Source organism: Bombus fervidus, chromosome 5, assembly GCF_041682495.2.
Source record: "Bombus fervidus isolate BK054 chromosome 5, iyBomFerv1, whole genome shotgun sequence".
Lineage (NCBI taxonomy): Eukaryota > Metazoa > Arthropoda > Insecta > Hymenoptera > Apidae > Bombus > Bombus fervidus.
Window position 1 is genome coordinate 16,921,866 of NC_091521.1, and position 24,700 is coordinate 16,946,565.

The 24,700-nt window shown below is 32.1% G+C and overlaps 5 protein-coding genes across 14 annotated transcripts in view; 2 read left to right on the forward strand and 3 right to left on the reverse strand.

The window, feature by feature from the left end:
* Rh50 (Rhesus blood group-associated glycoprotein Rh50) overlaps window positions 1-765 on the forward strand; it is a 43,689-nt gene extending 42,924 nt beyond the window's left edge. For all 5 annotated transcript variants that reach the window (XM_072003055.1, XM_072003053.1, XM_072003052.1 and 2 more), the window contains one exon: window positions 157-765. In XM_072003055.1, coding sequence (XP_071859156.1) covers window positions 157-302 — 146 coding nt within the window. In that variant the 3' untranslated portion in view covers window positions 303-765. The remainder of the gene's footprint in view (window positions 1-156) is intronic.
* Srpralpha (signal recognition particle receptor alpha) lies at window positions 385-4,195 on the reverse strand. 2 transcript variants are annotated; one of them, XM_072003023.1, is made up of 8 exons: window positions 3,955-4,195; window positions 3,395-3,764; window positions 2,924-2,965; window positions 2,518-2,659; window positions 2,300-2,438; window positions 1,680-2,212; window positions 1,178-1,592; window positions 385-1,096 (listed from the first exon to the last, which is right to left on the reverse strand). In XM_072003023.1, the coding sequence occupies exons 1-8, from the start codon at window positions 4,069-4,071 to the stop codon at window positions 971-973; spliced, it is 1,884 nt and encodes a 627-aa protein (XP_071859124.1). In that variant the 5' UTR covers window positions 4,072-4,195; the 3' UTR covers window positions 385-970. The 2 variants fall into 2 exon arrangements, with proteins under 2 accessions (XP_071859124.1, XP_071859125.1); XM_072003024.1 differs by lacking the exon at window positions 2,924-2,965.
* Window positions 4,196-4,883: 688 nt separating this feature from the next.
* Window positions 4,884-17,146, reverse strand: LOC139987470 (uncharacterized). 5 transcript variants are annotated; one of them, XM_072003760.1, is made up of 17 exons: window positions 17,015-17,146; window positions 16,700-16,871; window positions 14,550-14,766; window positions 14,200-14,313; window positions 13,637-14,131; window positions 9,095-13,511; window positions 8,862-8,931; window positions 8,654-8,725; window positions 7,504-7,693; window positions 7,310-7,426; window positions 7,044-7,220; window positions 6,792-6,959; window positions 6,630-6,722; window positions 6,441-6,483; window positions 6,237-6,349; window positions 6,034-6,164; window positions 4,884-5,172 (listed from the first exon to the last, which is right to left on the reverse strand). In XM_072003760.1, the coding sequence occupies exons 3-17, from the start codon at window positions 14,685-14,687 to the stop codon at window positions 5,154-5,156; spliced, it is 6,357 nt and encodes a 2,118-aa protein (XP_071859861.1). In that variant the 5' UTR covers window positions 14,688-14,766; window positions 16,700-16,871; window positions 17,015-17,146; the 3' UTR covers window positions 4,884-5,153. The 5 variants fall into 5 exon arrangements, 4 of the variants coding, with proteins under 4 accessions (XP_071859861.1, XP_071859864.1, XP_071859862.1 ...); XM_072003763.1 differs by having other exon boundaries at window positions 9,095-10,792; window positions 10,853-13,511; window positions 16,700-17,077; XM_072003761.1 differs by having other exon boundaries at window positions 9,095-10,792; window positions 10,823-13,511; window positions 16,700-17,077.
* A 2,119-nt stretch (window positions 17,147-19,265) lies between these two features.
* B-gluc1 (beta-1,3-glucan recognition protein 1) lies at window positions 19,266-24,384 on the forward strand. Its single transcript, XM_072003768.1, has 8 exons — window positions 19,266-19,470; window positions 21,015-21,242; window positions 21,325-21,536; window positions 21,697-21,833; window positions 21,913-22,079; window positions 22,707-23,041; window positions 23,601-23,702; window positions 23,770-24,384. Exons 1-8 carry the CDS (start codon window positions 19,326-19,328, stop codon window positions 23,869-23,871), a joined length of 1,428 nt encoding a protein of 475 aa, XP_071859869.1. The 5' UTR covers window positions 19,266-19,325; the 3' UTR covers window positions 23,872-24,384.
* On the reverse strand, window positions 23,955-24,619 carry LOC139987480 (uncharacterized). Its single transcript, XM_072003778.1, has 2 exons — window positions 24,444-24,619; window positions 23,955-24,352 (listed from the first exon to the last, which is right to left on the reverse strand). Exons 1-2 carry the CDS (start codon window positions 24,477-24,479, stop codon window positions 23,981-23,983), a joined length of 408 nt encoding a protein of 135 aa, XP_071859879.1. The 5' UTR covers window positions 24,480-24,619; the 3' UTR covers window positions 23,955-23,980.
* Window positions 24,620-24,700: the final 81 nt, after the last annotated feature.

Sequence of the window (24,700 nt, forward strand, 5' to 3'; positions counted from 1 at the left end):
TAATCACATTCACTGGGACATTGTATGTTATTCTTCTTTTTGTTTTAATTTCTTTCTTCTTCTGAAAGCGGATACGCAGAAAAGAAATGTAAATTTATACATAGCTTGCTTAAAATCATATCGACATCGCACTGGGACAAATAAATTCTTGCGTAGGTTTAATGATGCAAATACCGATCTTCGGTTCGATTTCCGAGAAGCAAAAGTTCGACGATGAAGTCTATTGGGACTTGGAAGAGGAAGCTTCGCAGGAGTTGAAAATCAAGAATGGCAGCGACCAATTACCGATGGCCCATATTTGAGACGAATCCTTGTTATCAACAACAGCAAAAGTATTACGCTTGCACCTGAATGCAAATAAATGACAAAAATAGAACCCTGAACTTAGGAAAACTTGTAAAATTTATTAAACAATTTGTTAAACATTACATACACGACACATCTTCACCGATGCAACAATATTCTTGCAAGAGGAACAGTCAATTTATATGCTACGTATTCAACAAGTGGCAGAAAAGTCAAAAATCAATATTACAGACAGAGCATATAAAATAAAATAATTGTTGAAAGAAAAGCGAAGCATACGAAGAATGTATGGCATTCCATCTTCTTGTTTTAATCGCATTATTTATATTTCTTAGAAAACACTATAAATTTATATCATAAATCTTTTATAACGTATTCGAGCGATTCTAGGAATAGCAGTATTTACCGAATCGTTTAAACGGTAGCGTATTAAAAAATTTATCATAAGAGCAATATAAATCGATGAAAGATGATCAAAAATAATACATATGTATTTAAACACGATAATATATTATTCTCACTAAACTTTTTGTATATAATTGTAATTATTATTACAATAGAGATAATTAGTTCCACGAAATAATTGATAACAATCCATTGAAATTTTAATGAATTTTTTTTATATAATAATTTTAATATCGTCTTTTATTATTCAAATCAACAATTACTTCATTAATGCATGTACCACGGCTTTTGCGTTTAATGACTTCAAATCAGTATAAGTTTGCCCTGTCCCAACAAAAACGATGGGTTGTCCAGTAATATACGTCATAGAAATTGCCGCGCCTACCTGAAAACCAATAACAATAAACAGTATAACAATATATCGTAATAAATATTTAATTATATCCTGTTGATAGATTCTATTCACCTTATCATCGATTGTATCAAATTTAGTTAACACGATGCCATCAATGATATGAGGATTGGTGGATTGACTATGATCGGCAAGTGCTTGATTAAATTTTACCAACTGATCAACAGCTTCGTTTCCAACAAGAGCTTCGCCAACAAAGAGTACTAAATCTGGTTCGTTTACTTTGATCAACTTAGTCAAGGCTCTCATTAATGGTTCGTTATCTTGCATTCTGCCCGCGGTATCCACCAAAACTACATCGATTTTCAGATCCTTAGCAAAACGGATCGCTTCCATGGCAATACCAGCAGCATCTTTTCCATAACCTTTTTCATACAGTTGAACCATAGATTGATTTTCATGCTTCTCTGGCGGATGAAGAGCATTCAAATGACGCATATGAGTTCTCAATTGTTCAACTGCACCAGCTCTGAAATGAAATTATTTGAAAATACAACACATCTATATTAAAATAAAAAATTAATGAAATAGGAACTGTGGTAAATAAATAAGGCACCTAAATGTATCACACGCTGCAATTAGCACACGAAAATTATTCTCTATAAGCCAAAAACAAATTTTCGCTAGATTTGTGGATTTTCCCACCCCATTTACGCCGCAGAAAGTCATAACATAAGGTCTGTTATTTTTTTTTGCTTCCATTGCGTCTCGCAGAATATCCACACGTCTCTTTGGAGACAGTATTTGCACCAATGCGTCGGTCAGCGTGGCTTTGACGGTATTAGTCACGCTATCGAACGTACCAAGTACTTTTCCTTCGAGCTTTACACCGACAGAATCGCACAATTTTTGAGCAATATCAGCTGCTACGTTTTTCGAAATCAAGTGATCTTTTAATTTTTCCAAAACTGGAGCCATATCCTCGTGTTTCAAAGACTTGTTACCGACCAAACTCTTGAACATTGAAAACATACTGTTGCTTTTCTTTTGTACTTGGGGTTTAGGATTCTCCATTTCTTCGTCAGACTCATCCTCTGAATCACTTTCAACTACTATATCACGAATGCCACCTTTCATCTGGCCTACTAACTAAAAAGATTATTTTGAAGATTTCATTTTTTAATTATAAATAAATTATTAAACATAATTATTTAATTAAAAATAAATGATTTATACTGTTTTATCAGCTCCCACATAATCGCCATTTTCTTCTGGTTTATCTTTGGTGCGTTCCAAAGCAGCAAGATCTTTTATAGTCCCACCTAATTCCCACACACGGGGTTTCTTGCCAGCTTTCTCAGGTTTTTGGCTTTTTCTATGAAACATAAATATTGTATATAGCATATTATTTCATACAATGCAAAATTTATTGTTTCTAAATGTAAGAAACTCACTGTTTATCAACTTTTTTCTTTTGGTTATTCATTTTTTGAGCCAATTTCATACGGTTTGCGATTAAAACTTCTTCATTCACTTCTCCGTTATGATTTACTTGATTATTTGACAAATCCTGTTTAGGAATCTCTTGAATTTTCACTGTGGAATTAAATAAAAGTCAGAACATAAAAGACTAAAAGATACTAGAAAGAAAAAACAGAATAGACAAACTGTTACAGACATTTAATTATCTTTTTAAAATTTAATAATTCATTATTGGGGATATTTAACTTATATCATAACATGGAAGATATTAATTCTCTCATAGACCCAGTCACTGTTAATATTGTTAATCCATAGCAGTAACATATAATTCATTTATGCAGCAGATTATGTGTGTATGTAAAATCCAAAATCACTTACTTTGATCATCTCTATTAGTATTAACTCCCGTCTTCCTTTTACCTAGAAGCGAAGATCCCCATTTCCTGTTAGTGATACCCACATTGGAAAGGACATATTACTACCTAAATGAAAATTGCTTGTGATTCTATATTAAATCCTAGACAAATATCCTCAACAGCTTAAAATACTCAATAGTAAAAAAATAAATGAAAAGGCTAATAAAATGTAATTCTAGATTACTCTAAAAGAACCATTGGCAATGTTATAATCATAAATAATAGAACTACTCGTATTATATAAAGAATTATACCTAAACCATTTTAAGCCTTCCAATATAAAAAAGAAATAATAATGTAAAAAGAATATACAGATAGTGTTAAGCTACAGAAACAAAGTAATTAATAATATCTTAAGCTTATTAAGGGCAAAGCATTTGGAATAAATAAAAGAGACATTGAATAAAATCTCCAAATTACAATCGTTACATACCCTGCTTTTTATTATCTTTGTCATCTTTCCGTTCAATCATACTAGCAACAGTCTTTTTTGATTTTTGACTTTCATCAAAAGTACGCATTTGTTTAGGTATCTTAGCCTGAGTTCGTGCCCATTGTTCAGCCATAGCAAGTACATGCTCATAATTATTTTGAAATTCGAAATTGTAAAACCACTTAGAGTTCTCCAATTCATTTTTGAATCTATCTCTAAATTCTAAATGGATGTCGTTTAAAAATTTGTCTACATACGACAATTGTAGTATTTTTTGATATGCAACAACAAACACTAGCTCAAACTCGTTATCGAGTTTATACTGTAAGCGTAAGGAATCGTACTCAAAAGTATGATTTCCCGTACGTTCCTGCAAAAAAAACATACAAAATGTCATTATGATAAATATTAATTGTTTAATTGATCGATTATTTAAATATGGAAGCTACTCCTTTTTCCGAATTTAACCCCTCTTCAACATTAAGATCAAACTTTTAATAGCATTCCATATGGACGTAACGAAATTCAAAAAAATAACTATCATTGACAGCAACACTTACTTGCAATATGACACTTCGTATTAGAGCGTTAACACTAGGAGCAAATATTTGCGAGGTGCTTTGGAAACACCATAGAACAATACCACCTTTACTGAATATAGTAAATAAGTCGAGCATGATTATACGATTTATTAGTAATAAAAAAATGTTTGATTTGATGTTACAATCTAACCTACTGGTGATCGTGCACTTTAATTTTTGTACACGTCAGACAGACACTGGAAGAAACCTTAGAACAAAAACTATAAGATACGATGAAACGTAAACATCGAGAAGTTTTAAGGCAACTGTACATTGCAACGGAATGCCATGTTAGTGCCACAAAAAGGCGCCACACGCAAGACCGGCATATTTTAAGTGCATATATGAAGTTTTAGATGTACTAAAATTTAGAATACTAAAGATTCTTAATCTTGATTATGTAATATTGTTAAATGCACAATAATATGAAGTATATTATACTACTACTAAATATTAATAAGTATTATTATTATTCATGAACATTATACTATTATAATACATAAAAGATACATAAAATTATTCATTATTACTTTTACATTGCTTCATTCCTTACAAAAATAATTTAAATACGATATTATATATATATATACATATAAAAAAAAGATTAATTTAACATTTTTGCCCAAGGTACTGATTTAAAAAGTATGATTGAAAAGTATCATAATTATATATATACATATATGCATGTGTGTACATTTTTTCCATTAATATTCAACATCGTACAAATTTGCAAGTAAACATTTTTCTATTTTCGAAAAACAAGTCTAATGTAATTATAATAATAATTATAAAGTATTAAACAATTTTCTACAATTTATTATTCACTTTTTTTACTTTATCGATACAATTATTCTTTGAATCAAATAATGAGTATATCTTCATAATGCTACAATCCTGAACGGGCAGTGTACGATTATCACGTATATTTAAGCTTTTAGTTTATCTTATACATTATTATTATTATGCATGAAGTAAATATAGAAATGTATCGTGAAAACAATTTCATTAATATTATGTACAATAATTACAGCATGCTTTACATAAATTAACAAGATTTACACTAGCCTAGATTTTCTATAAGGCTATATTAGAACCATACATCATCTGAAGAATTTGAAAGTTTGAAGACATCTCGTGTTCACTTCTGTACACTACTGTAGTCGAATAAAAATATGTCATTATGATAGTGAGAAAAACCTGCAATATAATAATGATCATATAAGGCATTGAATATTTAATATCTGTATAAAGATATATATTAAGGAAAAAACACTTATAGTAACAACGATACTCTAAATGCTTAGAATAAAACAACATTCATGATTTTAGGAAATTTTTATATAATTAAAAAAAATTAGATCAGAAAAAATACTGTTCATGTATAAATGTACAAAAAGATATCTTTTACATTTGTAAAAATACATATAGTCTATAGGAAAATTAAAATGATGCTCATACATCACCTTATACACAATTTCTAAAATAAAATTTGAATATTCTTTTCCGAAGAGGAAAAGAGAAAAACAATTTATGGATACATATACAAACATATATGTAATTACATAGATACAAACGTAATGCTTTGGCATTGTATATGTTTTTCATTGAAATAAATTGTTAGAAATTATTATCAATACAATAATATAAGATTTGCCGAATTTTAAGAGTATTTCTTTGCAAAGATATCACAACATTAACAGATTCGTAAGAAATTTTATAAAATTGTAACATTTAATTGCAACATTTAATTTAATTATGATAAAAAAAACAGTCTTTATACGATATCAATAATACTGCAACATAAACACTCTTTCTGATGTTATGTAATACAACTTTTTACACAAGCTTTAATTAATCGTAAATTCTATAATTCCACTTTTACATACATCTTATTTCTAAATACGAAGTATTCTTCGCTCTTTGTAAAAATGCAAAAAGATTCATTCTTACGGGTCTTAAATAATCGTGTAAATTTGTAGACTAGAACTTACACGCGAATAATATCAATTTTTGTAATTTTTTCTAGATAACCTAGAGGTAAAGTTAAATCATATATACTTTGTGCGTGTTAAGGCGCTTCCTCCTTTTGTGGGATCCATCATACGATCCCAATTTGTATGACCGACTACAAATCCTACAGCGCGCATTTTTTCTTGTTCTTTACGTTCTTCCAAATCTGCCCAACGTACCTATCAAATCCAACAGTTCATGATAAATTTATCTGTATATTTTATCGATAAATCAAACAAAAATATACTTACACGTTTTTTACCAGAAGTATCTTCCATATTATAATAGTCAGGAACTTGAAGGAAATCTTTCATAGTTTGCACCTTTCCTTCATTTTTCTTTTTTGCAAGACCATCCAAACGATCTATTTTAAATTGATATAATTAATAACGTTAGACAAGATATAGATTGTTTGTAAGATATATTAATATCTTCTAAAGTATATAATAACGTGCCTAATTTGTCCTCTGCTTCCATACGTTCCCACTTGCTAACCCCCTATAAATGGATAACAGTATATATACATATACATATACATATACATATACATATACATATACATATATATACATATATATGTATATGTATATATATCATGAACCGAATATTTATAAAAATATATATGTATGAAATTAGTAAATTACAATAGTATCTTGAGTATCATCTTGACTATCTTGACTATCTTCATTTTGTTGTGGAGATTTCTCCTGGGTTTCTTCAGTGTCTTCCATATGAACCTAAAATCAGGTAAATAATTAACATGAATCTGAAAAGATAAATATACAACCTAATGAAAAAAGATATACTTCTTCGATTGCTTGTTCCTGTAGCATAGAATTAACATCCAATTTTTGATGATAACTTGGAGTTGGCTCAAAGTAATCTATAATTCTATTTATTTCATCTTCTGTACGATTGTGAATATTTCTTTTTAAACAAATTTGTAAATCCATTTCCATCTCACAAACATACACCTATAAATATTTTTAAAAAATATTAACAAAGAATTGTTCTCTGTTCTAATTTATTCGAATTTTGATGTTGCAATGAAAACTTACTTTGAAGCCTTTTGTTTTAGCAAAACTCCACATTTCTTCATAATCGGATATTTTTTCGTTGATACAATCCAATATAATGAAATTAAAGAAACCATCGGTAATATTCTTTTTAAAAGCTTTAACAAGAGATGTGATGTAACTTTGCTCCATTGCTTCTTCGTACTCATAGACCATTTCCTGTAAAGTTTATTAAATCAGAAAGTGCTGCAATTTATTTGTGCTTAAAACTTTAAATTTAATTAAAAAAGTAATAATTTATTTTATACCTTAACCGTAACTTTCTTTCCGTTGTCATCTGTGGATTCTATCTCCTTCTCTACCAAGAAATAATCATCAAGACTTAATATTCGTGGTGCAGAACCTCCTTGTTCAACTTCCTTATCCTATAAAAAGATATGTTCGAAATTGTATCGTTATTTATAAGACAAAATAAATTATATCTTAATAAATATAACTTTACCTTAATAAGTTTTGCCACAAAAGATTTTCCACTGCCTGGTGGACCCCTTAAAATTATAGCTATTTTTGGTGGTCTGTTCTGACGACCTGGAGGGCACAATAAGTCATCCACCATTGTGCAGTTCGGTGTTTTTGCCAATTCCAAAGTTTTTGGCGTAGATTCCAACACATTATGCTGAGCATCTGTAACACTGTAATAAACAATGTCAACTTATTTAAAAGGTTTTTATATAATCTACTTATAATCTTTAAGTATAGAATAAAGAACATATAATACTCTTTTGTACAACATAACGGAAAAGAAATAACAATAGAGATAAATAATTGTAAATAGTAAGGACTGAAAAATTTAATTCAAATTTAAATGTGCTATATTTGATGTTTTTTTGCACAAGGTATTACGATATTAAAAAGTTTCAAAATTGTATTAAACACAGTAAATAAGTGAAACCTTCTGGAAGCTATTTTAAAAAATAGCCATCACCTGAAAATAGCAAATATTTTTCCATGTTATCTTATTAAAGTAAATGAATTAAATCACAAGAAACATGTTTGTACATAATACGAACAGATTAAAATGAAACGTGTTTGTATTATGCCGCTGTGTGATCCGTGCGTTTAATTCTAAAAAATTTTACGATATATATTATAAAAGAGCAGAAGCATAAATAATTTTCAGAAATAGTTTTCATTTGCATTACGCGTATAAATAAAATTTTCGTGGTTTAATATGTGGTTACATAATATTAATCAATATAGTGGCATTAATAATATAGCCACATAAAAATACATGTATATATGTATATATAACATTGTTAATGAAGAAAACCAATGGTTTTCGAAATATTTTTATGTGCCAATAATATTGACACGATGAATAAAAGTATATATAATGACATTTTGCAACTGCATTTTAGCAGTTTAAAAACAGAGAAAGAGAGAGACAGAGAGAGAGAGGGTATGAATTTGCATAAATAAGTCTTCATACTTTATGCAAAATGCAATACTTATCAGAAATATTATATCTACAGATGGTCACCAATGTGTATCAAAATGTAAATTTAAGAACACAAAAGTCATGAAAGCGTTTATTTTACAATATTTCAAAGACTAAAACATTTAAAACGCATTTAGTAATCAAAAAAACATACCTGGTCTCTGATGGCTTTGTATCTATGACGTTCTTGTTCGAATTCTCCTGCCAGTTTATATTTCCTTTCGATCTAAATAAAGTTATATATTTTCAAACGTAATTAATTCACATTAATGTTAAACAATATGATTAATAATTTACGATACTTTATTTATATACATAAGTACACAGATAAATTTATAAATAATATATTTGTTGTACTGTACCTGTCTTCATCTTTGTCATTCTCTTTAGTCGTTTCCTTTTGAGACGGTTCACATCTTTCCCGTGTTCTTTCTACATTTGGGAAAAATGATAATAAACATAAAATTGTCTATACAATTTTATAACTAAATACCAATAAATATTTATGTACTTTTTCTGAATATATTTTTAGAGATCCGAATAATAATACTTGAAATGAAAAACTGTATATTTTTGCAACTTAACATCAAATTACCTTTAATGGGACTCTTATCATAGCGGTTATCTTGATCTTTGTCAGGCGTATGATCAAATATTCTATCATCACGTTCTTTCGCTTTATAGTCCTCCTTCTCTCTGCGTTCCCTTTCAGGTTTTCTATCATCTATAAATTCTTCGCTATTTCTTCTTTGTTTGTAGTCTCGAGGGTGTCTAGATTCTGTTTTGTTCGCATAACATTCGTACCTCCTGATTTTCTCTGTATAATCTTTTAAATTCTGTTCGTTCTCCTCCCAATTTCTAAAATCTTTCTTTGGGTACACTTCATGCTCTGGCACTAGAGGTTTTAAATTGCCATGTCCATAGTCGAAACATTGCACAGGAGTTAAGTGATTTTGATTCGATGATCGGGAAGTGTGGGCGTAATCTATTACTTTAGCAGGTATATGCTCGATAAATTTCTTGTCGCTGCTAGCCCCGCTATGATTATAATTAAATTGTTTCTCTATACAAAATTCTTTCACAGCTGAACACCTGACTTGGCTTTGCCTGTTATCCATAGGTCGTTTCACGTATATATTAGAGTTATCGAATTTTGTATAATCAGAACCTGATGAAGATTCTGTGTATCCAGTCTTGTAATCAGTCACCGTTATATCGTTCATATTTCTCTCTGATCTTTTATCAGGAACGTTACATTTATTTCCATTCTTAGGAGATCGTCGTTCTATGTCGTTCGCTATACTCTGATTAAATGATTCATTTTGAGGCAACATGGATTTATCAAGATAGCCTCTTCCAGACCTTTGATCTACATCTCCGAAGCTGTTTTTAGAGTATGGTTGCCTCCAGACTGAATTCTGTGCATCATTAGAATCGAATTGCCTCTGTTGCATACTTTCATCAATTGATATTTGTTCATTATTAGCGAATACTCCACCATCACCGCTTATTTCTGAAGTACCCTGTATTTTGGAACCAGAATTATTATCAATTGGTCCTTTTGATCTAAGTTCTCCAATTCCTCTGACATCAAGTTGTCGATTATCAAAAGATCTGTCAGGTTGACCTCGAGATAAGAAAGAAGTGTCATTTGAGCTACCTATTGGACCTCGTGGACCAAAATATGCATCATTAGAACTCTGTGAACCAAAACATCCATCAGTAGAATTATCAAATTGTTTTTCATTAAATCTATTTGAAAACTGGCCGTCGTTTGCACCTTTCGAACCACCTGGACTTCGTTGATAAGGTGGATCATTGCGTCGTGAACCAAAAAGTCTATCATTGAGTCCTGAAAATCTTGGCTGTCCTTCGTTAAGTCCTCTAGGCATAAACTGATCGCAAGGACCTCGATTATCAAATGGTCTATTATTAGGTCCGTGGGGCCCGAATTGACCATCGTTTGTCGCTCTAGGACCGAATTGTCCATCATTAGGTCTGCTTAAACTTAACTGAGCATCATATCTGGGGCCAAATTGTCCAATATTCGAAGATCTAGGTCCAAACTGTACATTATTAGGAGCTCTTAATCCGAATTGATTTTCAACGGGACCTCTCGTCCCAAATAGTCCATCATTAGGACCTCTTGGTCCAAATATTCCATCATTGACACTTCTAGGACCAAATTGTCCATCATTAGGTCCCCTTGGGCCAAATTGTGCATCATTTGGACCCCGTTGACCGAACTGCCCATCATTGGGAGCTCTTGAACCAAATTGTCCATCACCAGTACCTCGAGGGCCATATTGTCCATCACCAGTACCTCGAGGGCCATATTGTCCATCACCAGTACCTCGAGGGCCATATTGTCCATCACCAAGACCTCGAGGACCAAATTGCGCATTATTCGAAGCTCTTGGACCAAACTGTCCATCGCTCGGGCCTCTTGGGTCAAACTGCCCATCATTCAAAGCTCTTGGACCAAATTGTACATCATTGGGTCCACGAGGACCTAATGAGTACGGATTTGGACCAGAAGAATTAAATGGTGGATCAAACATAGGAAATCTTACATTGTTAGGACCTCTAGGACTCAAAAAAGGTGTACTTGGTCTAAATGGCATTCCCCTTGGACCAAATGTAGAATCAAAAGGTCCTCTTGGTTCAAAAGATTCAGTGTTACTTACAAATGATTTCAAGGAAGACTCTTTTCCATCATATGGTTCATCTGTTCTTTGTACAGAATCAGTAGGTTCATTAGTGTCTGTAAGAACAGGACCTAAATTGGGTAATTCAGGTGGTGGCTCCATATTTAAATCTTCAGGTTTTAGATCATTTTCTCCCATAAAAGGTAACACTTCAGGTTTTTTCTCGGTATTTTCACTATCATTATTAGATAGTTCTTGCTTTACCTCTGTTTGTTCTTTGAAAGCATTCTGTGGATCCTGTTCTGAAGAGCTATAGTTTGTAGACGGAATTTCTTCCTCCTTAATACTATCCTTCTGCAATAAGCTATCTTCAGGAAGTTGAGCGTTAACCCAAGGTGGTTTTTCTAATAATGGAATGTCTTTCTGTATTGAATAATTCTCAGAACTGTCTTTTTGTGCATTATCGACGTTTTGTTCAGTCGATTTCGAATTATTTACTGCAACTTGTTCTACTGCAGTAGTAGATTCATTTTTAACCTCGTTCTTCACATTCGTGTCGTTTCCGATATTCACCATTTCCGATCTAGGTTCGGTATGCATAAGATCTTGCATTTGTTGTGAACTAGAATTCGATCCTTTGAATGAATCCCGCGAATCGAACGAATTGTTGCGTACAATTCCTAGAAGAGCACGCGGTCCAAAGTCAGGATTTCCATGAAGCTTAAAATCTCCAGGTATTCTGAAATTACCAGGTGCGCCTGGTCCAAAGTTAGAAGATCCACGAGGTCCCAAATTTTGGTTTCCAGCAGATTTCATGAATGGAGAATCACCTGTAATCTTCTTAAAGCTTTCACTCAGTGAACTAACGCTGCTACTTTTATCAGAATCAAAATAACTTGGTTTGAATACGTCCATCGCTGCTCTCCTTTTTTCCATAAGCTTCTTTAGTTCTGGAGCAAATTTATCTGGTGGTTCAAATTGATTATTCCTACTGAAACCCCTTGAAACATTTAGAAAATTATCACGTCTATTATCTACTACGTCTTTTTGGTCAAAACGATCCATACTATTCCTATTAAACCTATCACCCCCAGGACCATAAGGTTCATTATTTGGACCAAATCGATTATTGTTTGTTCCAAAACGATCATTAACAGGTTCAGTTCCTTGTCCTAGCCTGTCACCTCCTGGTCCAAATCTATCATTTCCAACAACGAATCTGTTATCTCCAGGTCCAAATCGATCATTTGTCATACCAAACCGATCGTTTCCAGGTCCGAATCTATCATTCGTTGGACCGAACCGACTGTTTCCTGGCCCAAACCGATCGTTTCCAGAAGCAAATCTATCGTTGTTAAAGTTCATTTTCTGTTGATTGAACTGGTTATTTCCGTGTTCTTGATAGTTCCTATCTTCTCTTCTAAATTGTTCGGCTTCAGATACTCGTTCATCGTTTAATTTATAATTTTCATTTCGTTGACCAAACATATCATTGCGAAATTGATTACCTTGTTGATCATTTATACTATCTGGACCAAAACGTTCTGCTGGTATGCCTTCCTTTTGATGCCCAGCATCATTTATTCCGAAATTACCCTGATGACCTACTGAGTCAAAATTGTTCATAGAACCAGGTTGATTTTGACGTTCGTTGTGTATCAAATTACTATCTGGACCTTTACCAGTATTCATTCCGAATGAAGGAGGTCTTCCTTGCATGTTGGGTGGAACTGGCGGTCGTACGTTGTGATTCTGTCGTGAATCATTACTAACAAATCCCGGCGGTGGTTGTGAAAAGTTTGGTATAGCTGGAAAATTCGGCGGCGGTTGTGTAAAGTTTGGTGGAGGCATTTGAGTTGGTGGCATATTGAATGGAGGTGGAGGTACTCCAGTCATAGCTTGGAAGTTAGAGAAATTCGATACGTTCACGCCTGCATTATACTGTGCTGTCCATTGTTGAGAATTCCAAGGTGACGAAGTCATATTAGAAGACATCATGTTCATGACTGGTAGCTGAGTTGTCGACGACTGTGATACTTGAGAGGAAGTTGCTGTTTGAATGTTAGACGCTACTGTTTCTGTTGCTGGTGGCGGCGGTGGCGGTGGAGGTACGTTAATACTCTGCTTTGCAGTTAAGCCAAGAGTTTTACCAATACCCAATAAATTGTTGATTAATCCTTGATTTTCTGTACTGGATAGAATGTTCAGTATCTTATCATCACCAGACGAGCCTTTATTCTTTTCAACATCTACTTTAACAACAGTTTGCTTTTGTTGCTCGCGTTTCCTACGCATTTGTTCACGTCGTTCGATAAGCTTCTCTCGCCAGGATGTCCATTTAGCTTCGTACTGTTTATACTGGGTCTATAATAAAATAATCCCTTTTCGAATAAAACTAGAACTAGCAGTAAATCACTTACTGATGTTTCAGTCATCATATTTGATTTTTTCTGTAGCCGATATATGATAATAATTGTAATATCACTTACCTTGTCTGGATGATTTGCATTTTGCTGTTTCCACTTATTAAACTGCTCCTCCCACTGTTTAAACTGAGCGTCAAATGTTTTCTCGGCTTCAGTTAGTTCTTCATCTTCGATTTTCAACTTTTTAACACTATTAGATTCACTACCGATACTATTACTGCGTTTACCATTTAAACTATTATTTTCTTTACTACTATTGTTATTTTCAGGAGGTAATGGTGGCTGATTTGGAGGTAAAGGGGGGTTTTGAGGACAGTTTTGTATATTTGTTTGTTGCATTGGTGTATTCGCGTTTTGTTTAACGGGAAATAATGGAAGATTGTTTTGATGTGGAGGAGGCATGCTTGTAAATTGATATGTGTTCATATTATTAGGAGGTAATGGCGGTTTTGTATCCTCCTTTGGAAGAGGTGGTGGAGGTTGTACGATTGGTAACTGTGACACCTGATTAGCTAAGTTCATGTTCTGGGCTGACATGTGTTTCATTGTTTCTTGGTACTGAAACAAAGTTCAAAATTGAATTAATGAATGAATACATTTTTGTGTTATTTATGCCTTTTACATACCTTCTCCCCATACTGTGCTTGCCATTGCTGATATTGTTGCTGCCATTGCTGCCACTGAGCCCAGTTTTGTTGTTGAGCTGCAGCCCATTGTTCAGCTGTATACCCACTAGGTGCCTAATAAAACATTATAATTGTGACATGCTACATATATTATATAATATAGAAATATTTATATATTATGTTAAATAAATTGATAAATTCATTAGTTAAATGAAAAATAAGTACATATGACAATATTATAACAAAATTGTAATTAACATGTCAAATTTTCAAAGAAAATTTCATATATATTATAATGCAAGATTTATTTTTTTCATATATTAGATAGAGATATTTAATAAAATACTTACTGGTTGATTATAATACTGCATGTATGCTTGCATCATAGCTGTAGGATCTGTTCCTGGTACAGCATAACCAACTGGTGGTTGTGGCATTGGAGTAGCAACAGCACCAGCTGACAATTGCCATTGGTTCCAATTTTGCATTTTTTAAATCTCTCTCACTCTAGCAAATGGTTTGCTAGTGCATTCCAAACTGTTTTAAGGGCCGCAGTCCGTTTGGACGCTATTTTATATTCAAAGAAAATTGTTATAGAGTTACCACCACATACGTGTATAAAATATAGTAAAAATCTCTATTCAGTTATTTGTTTTCCTTTTATGGTACAATCACCAATCATATATAAATGAAAAAATGTCTCAGGAATTATTAATTAAACATATTAATAAAAATTATACATACAGCAGTTTAAAAATATCTGTAAGTTTTAGTCAATATTAAGGTTTACAGTTTTACAAAAATATAAAAGTTAAAACTATGTATATAAATATAAAATGTGTTTCAACCATGTGTTTCAACCACGTGTTACAAATTACCTAGAATTTTCTTAATCGTCACAATAATAAAATATGTAGAAACTTATTTCTTAAATTTCAATAGCGATTTTATTGTTTCATAATAGGTAAAATATAGAGGATCAAAGAAATAGAAACACTCGTAAAATGGATATAGAGAAAACTACACATCATCAGAATACTTACAAGTCAATAAAATAATACAAAATATGTTTGGTATAAATCAGAAACACACATTTGTAAATATTTGTACAAATACATTAACATAAAAATATAATAAGTTAAATGTTCAGTCTATTAATCTTCTGCACTTATTAAATAGTTATAAGATGATTATCATATCCATAAAAAGTTACTAAATGCAAAACATTACAAATTTTGTAGATATAAGATACATTGTTAAAATACAAACAATGTAAATTTCATAATTATGCAATTATTTGCTTATATACTGATATATGTATACTATATTTCTTTGATAGATAAAGTACACTCATTCACAAAATATCTCGCAAAAGAATCTAAAATCAGTAACACATTTATAAGTAATACATATGAAATAATATATGAAAATCAATAAATATCTGATAATACAAATGCAATATAACATTAATACACAGTAATATGTAAAATGAAGCTATAGAGAAAAAGATTTACTCTAGTAACTAGACTCTTTAAAAAATTTAGGTTCATATTAAGACTGAATATATATAAATATTTTTCACATTCAGCCAATATTTATGCTTTTCCCTTTATCAAGTACAAATAAAACCAAAATTACATTATATTTTTCAATAGATGTATGATAAAATTATTTAAAGGACAAAGAAGTAGATTTGAAATAGATCGAATTAAAATTATTATATTAAATATCATTCAGAATATATAAAAATATGTTTTAAATATGTATAATTAATATGTTTTTATAAACATTCAAATTCATTAACTTAGAAGAATATAAACAGTATTATAATATACCAAGATATTACATCCAACAAAACATATGATATAAAACAGATGTGTTTTAAACATCAAAACTGTAGTTGTTGGAAATAACCTAGAGCCAAAACAAACATACTGCAATATTTATTATATTTCACAAAATGAAATACAGAGTGATCGGAAATACATCTTATTACATAATATATAAATAGTGCACAAAAGTATTGTGCTATATAAACTTGTATATAAAAAGAGAGAATATATTAAGTTTGTAATAAGTCAAATTGGACCAAATAAAATGCATCAATCTATCCGAGATTAAACACAATAATAAAGAAAAAGACAGGGATTAAATGATTTTTCCTTAAATAGGTTAATGATGCTGATGAAAACTTCAAAATACCTTCATTAAGTATAAAAGTTTGTAAACTCCAGGAGAACGTTCTCATAAACATCCAAATGTGATCGCCATGATTATTGAAGACGTATAAATTTAAATTTAGTTAGAATATATCCTTCAAAATTGTATTTATGATAATATAGTAATTTCTGATAAGATAACATAATAACTATAGAAGAAGTTTGTGTATATTAAACACGTTAATCCGAAAAACTCGCTTGGCAATATCCAACATTTTTCCGAAAGTATAGAACGAAAATAAGAATGTCAATGTAAGTAGTTGAAATAAGATAGTACTCACGGCTGGATGTCCAGGAAGAGGCTGCACTTTTGAAATGCAATTCACGGAAAGCTTTTTTTATTGTACAGCAACTAAATCGAAACTTGGCACGAAAACGTCGAAACTGATCGGAACTTATGGCGACTGGAGACTACGGTCGTATAAACACGTCTGGGGTATAGACACTTCGATACTGAAAGCATTGATAGAACCATTCATCTTTTGAGTCGAAAAAAATCAAGATGTAAAGCAAGAAAAGGTCCCGTTTTACGCAAGCGTAACGCGTATATACATATGCATAGATATTATGAATATTTCACACAATGACAGACTCACTCTATCTATTTCTGTTTGTTTCACAGAACGAGGCTTTTCCTTATCCTCCATCTTGATATTTTTTTAATCAAAAGATGAACGGTTTTCCCTAGCGAGTGTCCAGACCTGTTTCATATGAGCGTTACTAGATGTTACGTTACGTTTGTAATTTTAGGGTAAAAGAGTGAGTGGATTGGTGCGCATGGTGCGCTAAACCGTTCTGTTCGCCAGAGTCCGTGAAAATTGAAAGAACTTTTGTAGTTCAAATTTAAGATTTTTTCCAAGATTGTATGTACTTAGAAACTAGCACGCGCGAAAAAAGTATCTCATGAGAGATGGTAAAACGTTTAGGAAAGTTTACATGGATTATTAAAGAAAAACATCTCGAGAAAATCCAAACTTCTTTACAGATTATAGGTGACTTGTCCCACAATTGTCAATGCGGCTCTCAACTGGACGTTACTTGATGAAGTGCTTCTTATTTCTCGAACTCTGGCTTTTTCTTATTTAGCCATTCTTGGTAAATATGTGAACAATGCAAACTTTTCTATCCGTATATACAATCAATCAGTTTTAAATTTAAATTTAAATTTATGTGACTATATTGAAGGCAAGTTTTCGCGATAGCGTAATGTGATCGTACTGGAGATCCGGAGACATTCTGGAGATAAATCAATATAAACAAATATATAAACAGGTCTCGATATTCATTAGAGAAAACTATCCGAAAATTGAGCCGTGTCTAGTCATAAAAAATCAACACGGAAGGCCAATAAAGTCCATGTTCTTGCGAGACAGATAAAGATAAATAGAATGTTCCCGTTTCTGTCTAAAGCATTCATAGCACTTTACGCATGCGCAAACCGAGAACCTTCCATATTGATATTTTACGACTCAATTTTCGGACGATATTTCCTAGGCTTTGGTATATAATCATCAAGATCTGCTTGGATAATCATGTAGGTATATGAGTGTCGAGAGACCTGTTTATACGAATATGGTCGAGACCTGTTTATATGATCATGGGTGGGCCTATTAATTTTAGGCACTAAACGACAAAAAGAAGTCCCTAAATGCCGTTTAATTCTTGCGTTTTACGCGGTTTATATAACAAGCTACAAAAATATATTTTTACTCTCTTTGCACATTTCTTCACGTTAAACAACTAGACGTAATGTCGACCATAGATCGTTTTAAAGCATTGTTAAATAACAGGAATATCAATAATTCTTCTCTCTGATACTTTTTGTTATTTCTTTAATAATGTTTCAGATATCAGTATTTTAGGTTGATTAAATTAAGAAAAAATTTAATAAAATAAAAAAGGTGAAGTTGAGGAGAAAAGTTAAAGTTGACAATAATGTTTTCATAAGGAATATATTTTCTATAATTAAAATTATTAATTTTTAGTCCTTCTCTACCTCTTACGAAATGAATTATTATTACAAAAAAAGTAAACCAGCAAAATTAATAAAAATATCTCACTTGTGCGGATTAAATCTGTTTTATCAGCGTTCTCATGTCACTGCCATCAAAAATAAATGAATATGTAAATTATGAAATGATACCAACAATCATTTACTACTACATGATAGAGACAAGAAACATATATTAGTATCAATACATATCGCAATCGAGAAACGTTTTATCTATCGGAGAAATTCTTCAACTCTTACAAAATCCTGGGAAAACCGAGAATATCGCGTGATATAAACTAATTAATTTATTCCCTTACTTTATCCAAATATTTTCTTTACTCGATTAAAAGAAATTGAGCGACGATTAATAATAATAAAATTAATAATTTAACAATTATAATATTTCAAAATGCAATAATTAATCATTTTTACGTAATTATATGTTCCTACTGAATTTTGCTGTCTGTAATTAAAATAGCAATTGAAAATCAAAATTATTGGAACAAAAAATCGATTAAAAAGTAAATTTTGCATTATATTTAAAGATTAATAAGATATATAAACTAGTCCGAATTTTAACTTCAATTTTTGGACTGTTTCACCGAAGCAACAATATAAAGAATATACGTATGTATTGTACAATCAACGAAATGAATCAAACCAATTATTAATCATTTCTGTAGTTCATGATTTTTACGTTGTTCGATTAACTGAATAGAGTCTTTTGGTTTCAGTCGGAGAATCGCCAATCTGCAAAAGAGTGGAAGATCGTTTCCGAGATGGGAAGCTTCATAGAGATAAACATACGTTTATACGTATGTATTTATATAAAAACCTGTTTCTAATAAAACGCCACAGCAGCGTTCTACTCCTCAGTATCGCTTGAACCGGCAGCATCATCGAACGTGGTCATCATGAGCGTTCTCGGAACGAAGTGGCTACTTCTTAATGCCATTTTATTGTTTAACGTGGTAATTCAAGAAAATTCAGCGCAATATACTCCTCCAGCAGCGAGCGTAGAACCTCTTCATCCAAAAGGATTACGGATGTCTATTCCAGGTGAGTGGGATTCCTTATTTTTGGTGTCAATCTATATGTATATTTGCTTGGTACCAGTATCTTCGTGCAACTTTAGTGTTTTGCTATTTTTTTAAATTATGAGAGATGTACCGACTTGAAGCTGATTATCCGGCTTAAGTGCTAAGTCATTTTGCTAAAGCATAGAAATAAAAATACAATGTTCTCTCTTTTTTATCATTAGTATAATTTTAATATTTTTCAGTATGTAATAACATAGTATATTTACTTACAGGTTGATAATTAACCTGATTAATTAAATTAATTAAACAACCTAAGTAATTAAATATACTTACGGATACATAAACTAAATAAATACCGATTAACTAGAAACTTTGGTCATTATTTCTTAATTTTATAATAGAATAAAATTTTTAAAAAAGTTAAACAATTTTCTGTTTGGATTTAAACGTGTCTGAAAATAATCGACGATATCCTTGAAAGCCGATTTATCGGTTAATCGACTTAGTCCGTGCATCTCTAAAAATTATTCAAATGAAATGGTTGATGGAGGTAACCGTTGAAGGTGAACAGGAACAAGGAAACATTTTACAGTTTAACGAAAGGAATGTGTTTGTTTAAAGGAAGAGTACGAAAATTGTATATGCAGGAAAAACACGTATAAAATATCTTGCGATTCCCTTTTTGCGTTTGATGTAGCAATTGTAAGTGTAATATTTTAATTCGCAAAAGAAATTACTCGCGCATCGAATTGCGCAATTGTATAGTTCCAGTGATAATCTTTTATTGATGACTCAATAGAGAATTTGCTTATTTTAATTTGTACATTGCACGCGCATTGATACAACAGTAATGCACTTGAAATTTCCTCATTGCGATATATCAAACAATAAACAAGATTGTGCTTATATATAGAAAAGATTATCATCGATAATTTTGAATTAAATTACTACGAAAATATTTGTATTGTACTCTGAATAGGTTTTTACAATGATTCATTTTACCATTATAATGTACATAGTAGGCAAAAATATGTAAATAAGTATCCAAAGTATAGTACTCATTATCATGTAAATTATTGTAGATAAAACAAACCTCTGTGCATTTTACCATTATAACGTACATAGTAGGCAAAAATATGTAAATAAGTATCCAAAGTATAGTACTCATTATCATGTAAATTATTGTAGATAAAACAAACCTCTGTGCATTTTACCATTATAACGTACATAGTAGGCAAAAATATGTAAATAAGTATCCAAAGTATAGTACTCACTATCATGTAAATTATTGTAGATAAAACAAACCTCTGTGCATTTTACCATTATAACGTACATAGTAGGCAAAAATATGTAAATAAGTATCCAAAGTATAGTACTCACTATCATGTAAATTATTGTAGATAAAACAAACCTCTGTGCACGAATTAGTTCTTTATTTAAATTTTTAGACCTATATTTATACATACTTACAAAGTTCTGCTATTTTAAATTGTATATCGCGAGTTTAACGTATCTCTAAAAACACTGACAATTTTTAACGAAGAAAATACTCTTTCCACTCAGATGAGGATGGTATCAGTTTGGTCGCGTTTCACGTAAAATTTAACGACGATTTCTACAGCCTCGAAGCGGGTACTATTGCCAGGGATATCATAAAAAAAAAGAATGGCCGTTGGACCTATGAAGATAGAAGCACGAGATTAAAACTAGGAGACAAGATTTATTATTGGCTCCATGTCGTTTACTATGGTCGTGGCTATAATTTACTTGACCAACAATATGAAGTCAAAGGTTTGTTGAAAATAAAAGAAACGATTTTGCTACTGTTTCTCTGTAAAACTTTGATTGTTCATCTTACTCCTTCTGTTTTTAGAATTTTACAATTACGATGGAACTCCAATGAACGGAGGTGCCGCAAATAACAACACCTGTTCGACATCATCGCAGACTAAAATCTTTGAAGGTTCTATAAATCAGCAGACGAAAGGAAAAACTGCCTGTCCGGGACAAACGATCTTCGAAGAAAATTTCGATTTTCTTAATACGAATCTTTGGACGAGACTCGAGCGTTTTTCTGGCATTCCGGTAAATGTGCTAGCCACGTTAGACTTAAATCATTAAAGAAAATAGGAGAAGACACGTAACATGTATTCTGTTCTCTCTAGAAATAATAAATCTAATATGTTAAGGAATAACATAGATAAAATCGAATTAAGCCAGTTAAAAATTTATTGTTTTATTTTAGGATTATGAATTTGTCGTATACATGAAGAATAACGACAACGTGGAAGTCAAAGATGGTATTTTGCATATTAAACCAACTTTCATCAATGATAAGTTTGGTGAAAACTTCGTTACAAACGGAAATCTGACTTTGACGAGGTAAAACTTTAATTATCACAAAGTCAATCATACTCGTAAGTCATAATCGTCATGTTAAAAATCTTGAATGTCTCTTTAGCTGTACAGGCGTAGCTAATACCGATGATTGCAAACGAAATGCGTTTGCCGCGTACATTTTACCGCCTATTATATCAGGACGATTAAATACCAAGTCATCGTTCGCTTTCCAGTACGGACGCATTCAAATCCGTGCCAAATTGCCTCATGGTGACTGGTTATATCCTTGTGAGTTCTATCGTACATTTTATGGTTCTTTATATAGTCATGATATTTCGCTAATTAATTGTTAACTGCTAAATATACCAATTAATAAACAGTAGAGCCTCTTGCATCCGAACTCTCGTTACGTACTATGTACGTAGATATCTGTTATTGAATATGTATATTATTATATGACTTATTTTCACATCTACAAAGAATACTTGCCAAAATACGATATACAGTTTATGAGTAACAAATGTGTCATAAACATATAAAAATTGAGATACATACTGAAAATTGAACAAATAGATATAGACAGTTATAGATATATCTTAATATAGATACCAGAATGTATTATAGAAAAAGCGGAATGTATTGTACAAACCGGAAGCTATCATAAGCCGCGAGGCAAGAATTATGTACAAATAAATGATAAATAATTCAATAAAAGACCTCAATGGCTTCTAGCAGCCAGAGAAATATGAAATCCTTAAATATTGAAACAAATTAACCTCAGGACAATTTTGTCTCCTTATTAGTGCGGATATGGGAGGCTCTGTACTGTACTTTGATCGCTATTTTAAAAAATTCAGTTATCAAGATTGATTATTTAATTTAATAAATGGTGTATAATTCATTGTTATATTTTAGTACTCACTCTAGAGAACATAAACGAATATACACCAAATTCGCCGCTCTATTCTGACATCATAGTGGCTCATTCAAACGGAAATCTATTCCTCAAAACGCGAGGAGGAGACGACATTAGCGGGCACATTCTTCTAGCTGGAGCTCATGCGACGACCATAAACCAACATTCTCCGCGTGATAATCGATTAATGCTTCCTAAAAAGACTTCAACGAATTTATGGTCAGATGATTATCATGTGTACGAATTGGAATGGAAAAGCGATCGAATCACGCTCAAGGTTGATGGAGAACAATATGGCGATCAAGAAGTTCCACCAAGTTTGTTCAATAATCCGGTTAGTACTTTAAACTGCAATTATGTAACTACTTTTACGTTTCTTCCCGTGCCTATTTCACCATCTTTCTTTGTCTGTTCGTCTTGTAATATTGCTAACAATGTAAGATCACAAGGAAGAAATATGACAAGTCTATTTTTAGTAATTTTCTGTTTATACTATTTGGTAGCTGGAAGAAATACATAGCTGAAACGTAGAACAACCTTAAAAAATGTAAGACTTGGCAACAAATGCACAATTTCTGTAGAAAAAAGAGCAGTAAACTAACTCCTTCACGCACATTCTTTCTTTGGTTTAGTAACGTAAACAATTAAATCTTTTTATAATAAAAAATGGCTAAAATACATACATATTTTAATATAAAATATCGTAGTACCTGGATCTAATTAAATTAGAAAATACTTAGAATAGTATATCGTACATGTCACGAGCATGTGCATCAAGTAGTTGAAGGATTGAATTTAAAAATTGATTCCTTACAGAAGAAGAATATGACTTATGCCTTTTCTATAATCTTTAATTCTAAATAGTTCGTTTAACATTTTCCACGTTTTAACAGGCTTATATAAACGTCGGTCTAGCCGTAGGAGGTCACTTGGCCTTCCCAGACGGCTGTATCAGCAGCGATTACGCGAAGCCGTGGAGAGACGTCGAATCGAAGGTACATCTGCTTAAAAAATTAGACTTCCATTGCAAAAACATTTAAAACACAATATCGTTGATTTCAGGCACTCCTCAACTTCTATACAGCAGCAAACAAATGGCAAGCAACCTGGAGGAACAGTGACACCGGTCTTCATATAGACTACATTAAAATCCTGGCTGTCTAATTCCATTTTTCACTTTGATCGAGAAACACATTTAATCACTCCTTTCTATTTTCTATCGCTTTCGTATTCCTTCATATAAATCCATATAAATTGATAAAATATACGGCAATTAGAAGGGAAGCGGTGGAGGTACCAACACGGAAGCAGGCAACGGTTCTTGATAAGGCACGTCATCCGGATGAAAACCAGAACCAAGCAATTCAATCAGTCGTTGTCCTCGATAGCCATAGCGTCTCTGATAATCGAACGAGGCACGAGGTCCATCTTCCGGTCTGAATTCAAACGTCATCTTCTTCCTAGTGTCCGGAGAAGCTACCAGTCTCAGAAAACCATCCACACCGTTTCTTGGCCATTCCCAAAATCTTCCACTAGACCATAGCGAACGAATCATAGCCATCCATCTCGAGGGAGACAAGCCAAAGGGAAGTGTCCTAGCGACTCGAGGTGAAACAGTTCCATCGCACTGGACTATTATGCACAACTGTACATGCAATAAAACAATCATGAAACGATTTTCTGATAAGTTTTTACTGTAGATCACGATCGATATATCCGAGCGTAGACCCACTTACCGCGCAGATTAATATTAACGCGTGACTCGCGCGCATTTTCTTTTATCGAACCTTCAGGTAGGAAGACAGGGAAAGCAATATCCCATCATTCATGGTGCCCACTCACCTTTATGTCTTTCGAGTGGGTGAAAATTTCGTGCATAGAATACATTGTGATTTTTTCGTGATAGAATTGTCAATCGTCGAAACGTTGAGCAGTAACGTTGTTCTTCGAACGATTCGCGCCTCCTTCCTTAACATCGGTTTTCTTTACTTTC